The following is a 13,728-nucleotide window of genomic DNA, read 5'->3' as shown; positions in this document are numbered from 1 at the left end:
TTGTGTTCAGGTGGCCTGGCCGGCTCCTGTAATCAGGGAGGGAGGGAAGGAGGAAACCAGAACCCATTGTGGGCCCAGAAAGTGGATGTCTTTTCAACTAAACAGATTGCTATCAGCCTCTCACAGCCGACGCTTATTCCTTTTTGCCTGGTCATTTCCTTTACGAGTGTCTGTAAGAACCACCCACTCGAGTGTTTCTCAGGATTATGGGTTTTTAGGTCAAACAGAAAGCCAGGGAGCGCCTGACACAGCCCTGCACTCGCAGTTACTTTATACACCGGCTGGATGACATGGACCCCGCGGCTGGTGTGTGTCGCATGGAGGCTGCTGTCCCCAAATCTGCGGAGGGTTCTCTCACAGTGTGGCCGGCAGCAACCAGGCATACAGGGTAAGAGCGTGGCTCTGAAGTCCTGAAGCTTTCCTGTTGGGCTGAAGGCTGAGTGTGGGAACCTCCCGCCCCTCCAATTCATTTCAGAAGCTGGACCCGCGGGCCGCCAGCATCCTTTGTCATCCTCGGCATCCACGATGGATGAGACACCGGAGCCCCCCGCCATGACTGTCCACCTCCTGGCCAACGCCGGGCAGGGCTTGCTTTTGCAGCAAACCCTGGATCGGCTCCTGGATTGCATTTGCCCAGATATCCGTCTCTTTCTTGTGTCCGAGCGGGCCAGTCCAGTGAAACACTACGACAAGTGCCACTCCAAGCGGTCACGCTTCCCGGGGATGTCTGTTCTGCTTTTCTTGCAGGAGAACCTTGGAGAGGAGAGGCTCTTCCACGTGCTTGACTCCCTACAGCATTGGCCGTGGCAGTGCTACCCCGCTCAGAACGCCCAGGGAAGACCCTGCCCCTACCTTCTTGCCAATCAGGAATTCTACAGTCTGGACAGCCAGATGCCCATCTGGGGCGTGAGGCAGGGGCACTGTGGCACCGAGATCCTGAGAGTGACCCTCTACTGCCGTTTTGATAACTATGAGGACGCCATCCGGCTCTATGCAATGATCCTGCAGAGAGAAGCCACCTTGCAAAAGAGTAACTTCTGTTTCTTCAGGCTCTACTCCACTGAGACCTTTGCCCTGCAGCTCTCCCTGAAGCAGCTGCCCCTCGGAACATCGGTGGACCCCAAAGAGGCTTCGGTGTTGCAGTTCAAGGTCCAGGAGATTGGCCAGTTAGTGCCTCTTCTACCCCATCCCTGTGTCCCCATCAGCCGCACCCGGTGGCAAACGCAGGACTATGATGGCAACAAGATTCTGCTTCAGGTATGTCTGCTTGGTCTCCGTGATCTCTAGGTGCCCATGTAGCTGTGTGATTTGACAGCCAAGAGATGACGTAATGTCGTGCTTCTAAACCTTGTTTGCACACCAGGATCTCTGGGGAGCTTTCAAACCTTCTCATGTCATGACTTCACCCCAGATCAGTTAGACTGGAATCTTTGGGGGCACCCAGGCTTGGGTATTTTTTGAAAACTCCTTGGATAATGCTAATATGTAACTTGTAGCACAGTTGAGAGTCCCTGATTTAATCAGATCCCCTCATCTGACAGATAAGGAAGTTCAGATGCTGTGAGCTGGTAGCTTACACAAGTAGTTTGCAGTAGACTCAGACAACATCCCATATTTCAGATTTTCCTTTACCCATGCTCCTCAACTAGACACCGATATTTTGCCCACTCTTTCGGTTCAGAAATTTCGTTAATTCCTTCCATGTGAACCTAAGAAAGCTGAAGTTAAAATTAAAGTTGGGAATGTTAGGTATGTTGGACTTCCCCAGTGGCTCAGTTATAAAGAATCTGCCTGCTAATGTAGGAGACGTGGGTTCGAGCCCTGGGTTGGGAAGATCTCCTGGAGAAGGAAATGGCAACCCACTCCAGTATTCTTGCTGGAGAATCCCATGGACAGAGGAACATGGTGGGCTACAGTCCATGGGATCACAGAGAGTCAGACATGACTTAGTGACTAAAACAAAAACAACAACAAATGTTAAATATGCCATCCTGTTGACTTAACTTTTAAGCATCTTGCATCACTGTCAAATTTTACCCCAGATCAAGTTAGATGGTTAGAACCCTTCAAAATTGAGAAAAGCTTGAATTGAAAAATCTTCTGGTAGGCATCCTACTGAAAGCAAGCATAATCATTAGCGTTACCCCATGTCATTTCTTATACTGTATTATGTGGCAGTTTAACCTGGCCACTTAGTGGCTCCATGATTTTTGAACCTTGGTTTCTTCATTAGCACAACAAGGGTTGTATAACATCTTCCTAGAGGACAGGTTGTTATTTACATTAAGTGACCTGACTTACACAGAGCTTAAGCTAGTGCCCAGAAAGCACTATCTCTTATTGTGCTCTAGTTCTTATTGTTTATATTATGCCCTAGACTAAGTATTTCACTTTGATTATTTTATTTAGTTCTTCTTACAACCTAGGAAGTTTTACAAAAGGCAAAACCAAGGAGTAGAGGTACTAATTACTTGCCCGAGATACAAGATTAAGTGTTTACCTGGCTCTAAAACCAGGCAGTTAACCACTGCAGTCCAGTACTCTGTGTAAGTGTGTGCATGCAGGGAGGTGTACATGATACTCACAGCAAAGTTTCTGTCTTTGAGAAATGGTCAGGAAGTGCTCTAAGACCTACTGGATAAGGTAAAAACAGGCTAGAAGATGAATTATCTTTCCCTTTGATTAATTTTGTTCTCATAAGCTTTGAGTTATTAATAAAATATGAGTCATACTGATTCTATATGAAGTGATCTCTAAATCCTTTACCTTCTCATTCACATAAGGCGGATAGGCACTGTTTCTGTTAGTTGCCTATTATATAATTCACTAATTTGCAAGGCATCTAAAAATTTTCCTTCAGTCTTAGTTAATCTCCAGAATTCAAATCTCACTGTTGAGCAAAAATGTAATAAGTGTGTGCAGCAGGAGACACATTTTTGTTTTAAAGGCTAACTAACATTTTAACTTCTGAATCATGGCTTATACAGCTTAGCTCCATTGGAAAGTTAGGTGGAATTTGGGGAGTGCAGAATAGTTTTTTGGATAAATGTCAATGAGGTTAGGCTTTTGCAAACAAAACGGGGAATTATCTTCTGGAAACTTCTGTTTCTGGTGTCATATAAAAGTCTCTGAAGAATTCATGTACAAAGGATCGGATATAATACACTATATAAGATAACACATTGTAGCTACTTCACTCCTATAATGGGGTGAGTTTTTCAGGATATGAAACCCATTGCAAACTTCCTTGTGGGGAGAGAGAATGAGGGGCAAATGCATTGGCTTTGTGTGTGCGTGTGTGTGTGTGTGTGTGTGTGTGTGTGTGTGTCTGTGTGTGCACATGTGTCTGTGTGTAAGCCTTAATCTTATTTCTTTTTTAAAATTAAAATTTTTAACCTTTATTTTTTGTAAATTTATTTATCTTTTAATTGAAGGATAATTGCTTTACAGAATTTTGCTGTTTTCTGTTAAACATCAAGATGAATCAGCCATAGGTATACATATGGCCCCTCCTCTTGAACCTCCTTCCCCATCCCACCCCTCTAAATTGTTACAGAGCCCTGCTTTGAGTTCCCCGAGTCATAGAGCAAATCCCCATTGGCTATTTATTTTACATATGATAGTGCATATGCTTCCATGTTACTCTCTCCATCCATCCCGCCTTCTCCTTCCTTCCCTGCCCCTGTGTGCATAAGTCTGTTCTTACATTGGTTTTTGTGCGTAAGTAGCCTGGGTCTTAAGAAGCAGGCTTAGGAGCTGACTCTCAGCTCTGCCACTTCTCCAGACAGGCTGCTGTGGTCAGCAGCTGGCTGCCAGCAACTCTGAAGATGATCCATTTGAGTTCCTCATCCCACAAGGGTCCCCTAAAACTTCTGGACTTCACGTCAGTTGGACCAATTTGGATCAGACTCTCTTCTCTCTCGAATGCACTCAGTCACTCATTCAGGGGAATGGGGTTGTGTGGATAGCTTAGTTCTGAGGCAGAGGCTCTCCTCTCCTGCATCCTTAGGTCTTTTCTGGACTCAGACTCTCTTGGGACTCCTGGGGAGGGGGAACAAGAATCCCCAGGGAAGAACAGTGAGGGGACAAATTACGGGTGGCACAAATGACTGATGGCCACCAAAGAAAAAAAAATAATACAATGCAGGAGACCTGAGTTCGATCCCTGGGTCAGGAAGATCCTGTGGAGAAGGGAATGGCAACCCACTCCAGTATTCTTGCCTGGAGAACTCCATGGACAGAGGAGCCTGGTGGGCTACAGTCCATGAGGTCACAAAGAGTCGGACATGACTGAGGGATTCAGCGTGCATGAATGTATTCACTGGAGAGTTATAATCACAAGTTCACTTCTCCACATGTAACCGTTCCTCAGGGCCAGGATGGACGTGTGCTGAGGGGGTTGCAGGGGGTGGTTTGCTAGATCCAGTGAGGGTGGTGGGCAAAGCTTCCCTGAGGGGTGAGACCTGGCCCTGCCTGAGCTGGATAGCCCAGAAGGAGGTAGCCAGGTGGAGACAAGAGGAAAGTGTTCCGAATGGAGGAGATGATGGGTGAGAATGTGTAGAATAGCATTTTCTTAGCCATTGTGTTCAGAAAGCACCCTATGGTCCCATGTGGCTGGAGAGAAGGGAGGGGGTTGGGGGAGGAGGATGGGCAGGTGGGCAGAGGCTACATCCTCAGGCACATGGTCAGCCACTGGGGGGCAAGCACCATGAAGACAGGGACCGTTTTTGGTCCACTCCTGTATTCCTGGTACCTACAACAATGTCTGGCTGTGGTAGGCAAAAACCATTCTTGGGTGAATGAACAAAAGCCTTGCCACGTAGCTTCTATTTTATCCTGATTATAATCAGCAGTCACTGATAGAGCCTCTGAATGGTAGTGACATGTACAATTTGCATTATGAGACCAAAACAGGGGATATACATGGAGGTGTTTTGTAAAGTGGAAACTGTAGTATAATTATTGTCTGTGTAAGAAGGATGCTATGTGTCTCTCCATGTCTTTTCTTACACAACCTCTTGTCAGTGAAGACTGCCTGATGCTTCTCAGAGCCCAGGATATGTGTTTTTGAGAGATTGATATTAGGGTGCATAGTAGAGCTCAGTAATGAATGAGTGTCTGAATACATGATCAGGAATGTCAGTGTTTATTCATTCACCAAGTACTTAGTGAATGCATACTGTGGGCTACCCTATTCTCCACTTGGCAGTTTTCATCCTACAGTCTCACTCCTTAGTGGACGTATCTGTTGTTGGGTGTCTGACATAAATTAAGGGGGCTTTCCTGGTAGCTCAGCTGGTAAAGAATCCGGCTGCAATGCAGAAGACCCCGGTTCAATTCCTGGGTTGGGAAGATCCCCTGGAAAAGGGATAGGCTACCAACTCCAGTACTCTTGGGCTTTCCTGGTGGCTCAGCTGGTAAAGAATCTGCCTGCAACGAGGGAGACCTCGGTTTGATCCCTGGGTTGGGGAGATCCCCTGAAGAAGGGAAGGGCTACCAGCTCCAGTATTCTGGCCTGGAGAATTCCACAGATATACAGTCCATGGTGTTGCAAAGAGTCGGACATGACTGAGCAACTTTCACTTTCATAACTTTGGGGACATTCTCAGTCATTATTGTTTCAAATATTTCTAGTATTTCATTCTCTCTCTCTTCTGATATTTCCATTGTATGTCTATTACTCCTTCTGTAGTTGTCCCAGTTATCAGGTTGTCCATTCTGATTTGTAGGTTTTGTTTCAGCCTGTTTTTTCCTCTCTGCTTTTCTTTTTCAAGGATTTTATTGATATGTCCTCTAGCTCAGAGATTGTTTCCTCAGCTGTGTTTGGTCTACTAAGAAGCCCATTAAAGGCATTCTTTATTTCTGTTACAGTGCTTTTTTGTTTTTGTTTTTTAATCTTTTTGGCTCTTCTTTTAGGATTTTCATCTCTCTTTTCAGATTGCCATCTGTTCTTGCATGCTATTTACTTCATCCATTAGAGTCTTTAGTATATTAATCAGAATTATTTTAAATTACTGGCCTGATAATTCCAACATCCCTGCCACGTCTGGTTCTGATACTTGCTCTGTCTTTTCACTGTGCTTTTTTACCTTTTGTAATGTCTTGAAATTTTTTTTCCCTGATAGCCAGGATGATGGAGGAGACATAGGAACAGTTGTAAATAATGCTTTACTAATGTGATGGCAAGGGGTTGGGGGAAGGGAGTCATTCTAAAATTAGGTCTCAGTCTGAATGAGTCTATACCTTGAACTTCACAAGTGTTCACGCTTTTTTCTCTCTCCTCTTAGGTGGAAGAGAATGGCTAGAGTGGGCTGGAGTTGAATACTTCACTTCTCTCACATGAAAGGCTAGAGGAAGCTGGAGTTGGGTATTCCTCCTCCACGGGCCAGTTCAGTCCAGTTGCTCAGTCATGTCTGACTCTTTGTGACCCCATGGACCACAGCATGTCAGGCCTCCCTGTCCATCACCAACTCCCAGAGTTTACCCAAACTCATGTCCATTGAGTTGGTGATGCCATCCAACCATCTCATCCTCTGTCAGTCCCTTCTCCTCTTGCCCTCAATCTTTCCCAGCATCAAGGTCTTTTCAAATGAGTCAGCTCTTCACATTAGGTGGCCAAAATATTGGAGTTTCAGCTTCCATAGGTCAGTTAGGCTATGATAATACACCAGCATGTTAGACTTGGGTTAACTAGTTTCCCAGAAAGAAGGTCTTTTTACTTTTTGGCCGCACATGTGGGAACCATGCAGTCTTTTTTTTTTCCCTCGGTGTAGGAGAAATCCTCTTTTGCTATTTCTTAGAATCACTTTTAGTGAGAGACAATACTATTTTCCCTGCATGATGTCAGATTTCCCTTAACAGTTTGATCATGTTTCAGTGATGCAGAGTCTCTTGCTTCTCAAGTGTTTGGAGCCAAATGTGTGACAAATAATCTTCCTGTTCATCAAGGTATTTGCTAATGTTCCTTGAAACTTGAAAACACCTAGCTCTCAATCTGTAACATTTTACAAATATTTCTTAGAAAGATGTGCTCTAAATAATCAGAATCTCTACAAATGCATTTCAATTGCTTCTTTGGCAAGAGAAGCTTCATTTTCTCTCAAGAGATTTATCTCAATCACTCAGCATTATGTTTCTCCTGAAAATTCTTCACTCCAACTGCACAACCTGTATTTCTTCAGTGAAAATCTTGTACTTTCTTCCATCATATGGTCTAAGGACTTCTCTTAAAAAAAGGAAAAGTTGATGTTCTCTCTCTTAAAGATTGCAGAAATGACCATCCATAGGATGGATGTCCTGCAGTTTCTTGAAAAGACTTTGTATCCACTTAATGGCCAATAATTAGGGGACATACATTTCTACACACAAACAATTTTTAGGCATTAAGCTTTATTTATTTATCTAACAGACATCTAGTGATTACTTACCACATGTTTGGTATTGTGCTAGGTACTGGAGATATAGTGTTCAAGATGGTGTATAAGGTCCTAGCTCTTCCAATTGACTAAGTATAGAAGAAGATAACAGAGAATTTGAGCACACAACTGCAGAATAGCATGGTGACTATTAGGATGTGGAAAGTACAGGCTGCCAGGACAGCAAGTAGTATGACTAATGATGATGATAGTAGTCAGCTTATGTTTAGGAACACTATGTCCTGGGCACTGTTACAATTTAAACTTCTCAACGACTCTCTGACATTGGTACTTTTTATCATCTCCTTCTATGTGTGAGGAAACCAAGGTACAGAAAAATTAGGTAACTTGTCTAAAGTCCCACAACTAATAAGTGACAGAACCAATATTTAGGGGCACCTCTGATGGCTTCCCTGGTGGCGCAGATGGTAGAGAATCGACTTGCAATGCAGGACACCCAGGTTTGATCCCTGGGTCGGGAAGATCCCCGGGAGAAGGAAGTGTCAACCCACTCCAGTATTCTCACTTGGAGAATTCTATGGACAGAGGAGCTTGGCAGGCTACATGGGATCGCAAAGAGTCAGACATCACTGAGCAACTTTCACTTTCTTTTCTGGTAGCTCAGTGGTAAAGAATCTGCCTGCCAATGCAGGAGACACAGGTTCAATCCCTGGTCCAGGAAGATCTCTGGAGAAGGAAATGGAACCCACACCCGTATTCTTGCCTGAAAAGTCATGGACAAAGGATCTTGGCTGGTTATAGTCCATAGGGTCACAAGGAGTCAGACACGACTTAGCGACTGAACAACAACTACCCAGATTCAGTGACACGGAGAAGGCTTCTAAGAGGAAATGATGTGTAAGCTTGGAGTTGACAAAAGGTAGGCGTTTTCAGGAAAAAGAGTCAGAGGTGACACATCCCAGACAGAGGAAATAATATACACAAACACTGGCATTAGGAAAGAACAAATAATGTTCCAAGGATTGAAAAAGGTTCAATTTTGACAAGAGGAAGAAGGGGTGAATTAGGCTGGAGTAAGAAAAGACAGACTGCGAAGGGTATTTGTTGTTGTTGAGTTTATGAGTCGTATCTGACTCGTTGTGACCCCATGGATTGCAGCACACCAGGGTTCCCTGTCCTTCACTATCTCCTGGAGTTTGCTCAAACTCATGTCCATTGAGTTGATGATGCCACCCAACCATCTCATCCACTGTTGCCCTCTTCTCCTCCTGCCTTCAATCTTTCCCAGCATCAGGGTCTTTTCCAGTGAGACAGCGCTTCACATCAGATGGCCAAAATACTGGAGCTTCAGCTTCAGCATAAGTCCTTCCAATGAATATTCAAGGTTGATTTCCTGTAGGATTATCTGGTTTGATCTCTTTGCTGTTCAAGGGACTCTCAAGAGTCTGCTCCAGCACCACAATTTGAAAGCATCATTCTTTGGTGCTCAGTCTTCTTTATGGTCCAACTCTCACATTCATACATGACTACTGGAAAAACCATAGCTTTGACTATATGGATTTTTGTCAGCAAAGTGATATTTCTGTTTTTGAATACTCTGTCTAGGTTTGTTATAGCTTTTCTTCCAAGAAGAAAGCGTCTTTTAATTTCATGGCTGCAGTCACTGTCCACAGTGATTTTGGAGCCCAAGAAAATAAAGCCTGTCATTGTTTCCATTTCTTTCCCATCTATTTGTCGTGAAGAGTATGAAAAATAAAGTGCTAGTTGTTCAGTTGTGTCCGACTCTGAGGCCCGATGGACTGTTGCTCACCAAGCTCCTCTGTCCATGGAATTCTCCAGGCAAGAATACTGGAGTGGGTTACCATGTCCTTCTCCAGGGGATCTTTCCAATCCAGGGATTGAACCTGGGTCTCCCGCATTGCAGGCAGATTCTTTACCATCTGAGCCACCAGGGAAGTCCCGAAGGGTATGGTGGTCTATTTAAGGGATTTGATTTTATCTTAAGAAGAGTAGGGAGCCACTTGAAGCAGGAGGGTGACATGATCAAAACTGTTTTCAAAGCTTCTCTGGTTGTGGAGTGGAGAATGGATCGGAGGGAGGCCAGGAGTACCCATGAGGTGTCCCTACAGATGGCTGTTGCAGTATTTCAACCAGTGATGCCAACATCTGCCCTAGGGTTAATGGCAGTGGACATGGAGGGACAGGAAGACCTGAGAAGTCTTTGGAAGACAGAGTCCATGAGAATGGGTGACATGGAGGATGAGGAAGGGAAAATGAGGCTCTTGCTTGGCTAGTATATAGCAAATGATGCCAGGTTCTATGAGAGGGAGGAGAGTTAGCAGAATAGATTTAGTGAGAGGAGGGCGATAAGTTCACCTTCAGACATGTTGAGTTTTAGGAGCTTGTGCCTAGATGATGGTTGGATAGATAAGTCTGAAGCTTAAGAGATGGATCTGAACTATAATGAGACTTTCTGATGCCTTCATCAGTCAGATAATAGTTGAAGGCATGGGATTCAATGAGATTTTCCTGAGAGAGTGTGCAGACTGAGAAGAGAAGATGGCCCAGGTTAGCACTGAAGAACTATGTCCTGTGATGAAACTGAGAGGGGTGGATGTAAAAAGAAAATCCAGAAGAACGTGTTGACATAGAAATTTAAGGAGAACTCTTCAAATGTAAAGGAGAAGGGTCAGCCTTGTAAAATTCCAATAGAGTTTAAGTAAAAATTAGTGACACAGAGGCTCCTCTAGATTGCATAGTCTAATATCAATCCTGAACAATTTCTGAGTATGTAAATAGCCAGATTTGAGTTCCGGAAGAGAAAAACTTTATTGGATTAAATAAAAAGGTAGAATATAATGTCCAGAAAGCAAAGGTGGCAGCTCATCCTATTGAAGGACTGTACCTCTTACTTCTATTCAGTTCAACTGACTTTATTGAAAGTCTTCGTGAGCACAGCATGGCAGAAGGCTGAGTATGATGTAATCTGTTCTTAGCACTTAGCTAATGGAAAACATTAACTCTTCTCCTTGTCCCATAGGTCCAGTTGAATCCAGGGCTTGATGTGAGGAACGGCGAGCCTCCTTTTCTGAACAGCACCTTGGGAGCTGACACTCTTCCCCACAGCTCCAGGCTGACCCCTGTCTCTGCAATTAGGAGCCTAGAGCAGAGGAGTCGAAGGAGTCGGGGCAGGAGGTTCAAGGTGGGCTCCGTGGAGCGGCCTGAGCCTGGTGGGCGGCCAGTGTCAGACAGTTCTGGTGACACTTCGTGGAAAAGCCCTGGCAGCTCAGCTCAGTCCAGCAGCGCAGCCACGAACTCCCAGCCACAACTGTCCTCTCTTCACCTCGAACCCGGGGCCAGAATGAAGGTCCTCGGCCGGGAAAACAGCTTTGAGAAGCTGGAGGCAGAGACCAATGTTGACACCGGATTCACCGTGGTCAGTTCTGAACCCAGGCCATCTTCTGAGAGCAGATTTCCGAGGAATCTTCCGACCCACCAACCACCATCCTGCTTGTCAACCTCTTTCTCAGGGTCAGCTGCTTCCAAAAACAACAGGATCTTTAAGGAAAGGGTTCACCCCCTGTCACTTGCTGGCCAACGGGAACTTGGTGCTAAGAAGATACTCTCAAAATGTCCTCTTCCTCTGCCAGTCCAAGGTGAAGCAAAAGAAGCAGAAGAAGAATTCTTTATATAGCATAAGATGACTGTCTTTCTAAAACTCGAGATCAAATAGGATGTTCTAGAAATGGAGCACTGACCCAGAATCAGCCTGTTTCTTGTTCATCTGAGGGGGCCTGAATATGAGCCATGCATGTATCTGCATCACTTTTATTTCAAATGTTCAAAGTCTAGCTGTGCTGTGAGGTGCTGATGAGTGGTTTTCATTTGCTGTCGTGGTCATGAGGGAATGCAGCCAACACAAAGGGAAAAAGCCCAATGGCTCACGTCCCTGGGGACACTCTAACCCAGCTGGGTGTGTTGAGTTCAGCATCTATCAGGATAATTGCATTGTATGCAAATGAGTCGGATGTGTTATGCAATGCTGATTAGTGACTGTAATTTGGTTTTAATTTTTACTTGGGTTGCATAGCTCATGCCCCCGGGACTGCATTGGACTATTTATTCTTTAGTGTTTTTTTAATTTTTATGTGACCTCATTCGGTAACGAGGCCCTGTTCACCACGAACCCTCCAGTGATTTTTGCCTTGAAAGTTGTTTGCATCTGGAATGAGTTAACATGCAAAGCGTTTTGAAAATTGCAAACATTTTTTTTTTTTTCCTGTTTAATGAACAGCAACCCTGGAAGCCAGAAAAATCAGGTTAAAAGTGAAAGCTAGGCTCCAGGGTTTTCTTGCTTCTCCATTTCTTGTTTGTTTCTGTACTACTCTAGTGGGGCCAGTGGTTCATATAATTAAACAGAGAGGAGTGGTATGTGACTGGATGATTTGAAATCGCCACCTAGTGTGGCAGGAAGGTTGCATTGGTTTGGTCACTAGAGCAGGACTTGGGTTCTTTTGGCCATGTACAAATTGCTAAATTCCTTTGTAATTCTCATTCATTCATTTATACATTCACTGATGCAGCAGATTGTATCAACATCTCCCTTTGAATAGGATAATGACATATGGTGCACATAGGTTCTGTGGCCATTAAACCCAAAACTTGTTTATGATTTTGCCTTATGAGAAATCCATTCTATCAGCTTTTAAGAACATTTTGGAGAGCAACCGTTTCCCTGGGAAACATTCCACACTTGCTGCATCAGATTGTATGAAGAACCTGTGGATGAAGATTGGGCATACTGTGAACTGCAGTTATAATCATAATGGACAAATACTTAATTGCTCACATGGTGTCTTGTTTCATTGGGTTGATACTCACATGTTCAAAAACATCTGAGGTCTGTGTGTTTCAGTTCATTTATAAGGTGATTTTATTTCAAGAACTTCATTTTCCAGAACAGATGTTAAGTGACTATAAATGCTGATTTAGCTGGATCTTTTGAAGACCCTAACACTTACTACACCCAACTGCAGAGAAGGGTGAGTTCAGACTTAAGGATGAATCTCATAGTAGCGAGATAGGACTAGGTTTAGGTGCTCTGACTGCCTAATAGAATAGAAACGGAAGACAGCTGAAAATGGACAAAGACAAGACTTATAAATGGATTTTTGTCCTGACACTATCAATATATTCTCATCCCCATCTTTTTCTTTCCCTCAGGTTAGAGTTAGATCTTAGAATGTGGAATGAAGAACTTGCTTTTAGTATGGTTTTCTATAATAGGTATTCAAAAAAATTAAAGTCTTATTTAAACTGAACTATTGAGCTGCCTTGAAAAGCACAGCAGGAAGTTCTAAGGTTTCTTTCTGGCTTTTTTTGAGGTTATCGAATTCCTTTAACATAATACATGGGTAAGAATAGAAGTACATGGAAATCATGAAGAATATTGAGGAATTTGAATGATAACTTACAAAATTGACTTGTAAAATAAGAGTGTGCTCGTAAAATGTCACCTTCTCTATCCTCCTGCTCATGACAGGAATTCAATTTACCACATGATAGGAGAGAAATTCCAGTGGGTAGGAGAGAAATACCAGTGGGTGGATGAGAAAGGCCTAAGTTTGGGTCTCAGTTTTAAAATTTGCTGTTTATATGTGACCTTAAACCTTTGATCTTCTGTTGCCTTATCTTCTATACCAAGGTTGTTAGAAAAATCAACATTATGCATATGAAAGCATTTGGATATTGTTAAACACTGTAAACATGTAAGATATTATAATTTCAAATGATCCTTCATATCCATATTTTTAAATGTGTTAACAATAAAGGATTTTTAAAAAGCAACCTTTAGTAAAAGCAACGACAAAAGAAAAAAAGAAAATCCAGTTCTCTCATATTTTTGCAATATGTGTCATTTATGTTTATATATCTGGAGGAAAATTATAGGATCAAATATATCCTAAAAGTTCAAAAGAGATTACATATAACAAGAGATAAACTATGAACTAGTCTAATCCAATTTATCAAATTATCCAGACTCTTTACTTACCTTTACTGTATTTCCTGAAATGTAAAATGTATCATGAGGGACTTCTGATGATCAGATAATTTCATATTTTTTATAGGTATATTAAAACCCAGTTGCATTTCAGTTATTTGGCTCTTTTTAACCCCCATAGTATTCACATTTTTTTGCAAGCATTGTTTGGATATTGCTAAACATGAATAGAAATGGTAACATTTGGAAGCTTGCAAATGTGTTTGTTAGAGGAAGTTGTTTGGTTGCTGAGTCCATGGACTACAGCGCACCAAGCTCCCCTGTCCACGGACTTTTCCAGGCAAGAGTACT

The 13,728-nt window shown here is 43.2% G+C and overlaps 1 protein-coding gene across 1 annotated transcript; it reads left to right on the top strand.

Moving 5' to 3' along the window:
• The first annotated feature begins 214 nt into the window (after window positions 1–214).
• On the top strand, window positions 215–13,471 carry FAM124B (family with sequence similarity 124 member B). The gene is made up of 2 exons (XM_020877720.2): window positions 215–1,257; window positions 10,417–13,471. The coding sequence occupies exons 1-2, from the start codon at window positions 526–528 to the stop codon at window positions 11,068–11,070; spliced, it is 1,386 nt and encodes a 461-aa protein (XP_020733379.2). The 5' UTR covers window positions 215–525; the 3' UTR covers window positions 11,071–13,471.
• The last annotated feature ends 257 nt before the right edge of the window (window positions 13,472–13,728 follow it).

This window comes from Odocoileus virginianus, chromosome 30 (genome assembly GCF_023699985.2).
Source record: "Odocoileus virginianus isolate 20LAN1187 ecotype Illinois chromosome 30, Ovbor_1.2, whole genome shotgun sequence".
Taxonomy (NCBI): Eukaryota; Metazoa; Chordata; class Mammalia; order Artiodactyla; family Cervidae; genus Odocoileus; species Odocoileus virginianus.
This window is presented reverse-complemented; position numbering and strand designations above follow the sequence as displayed.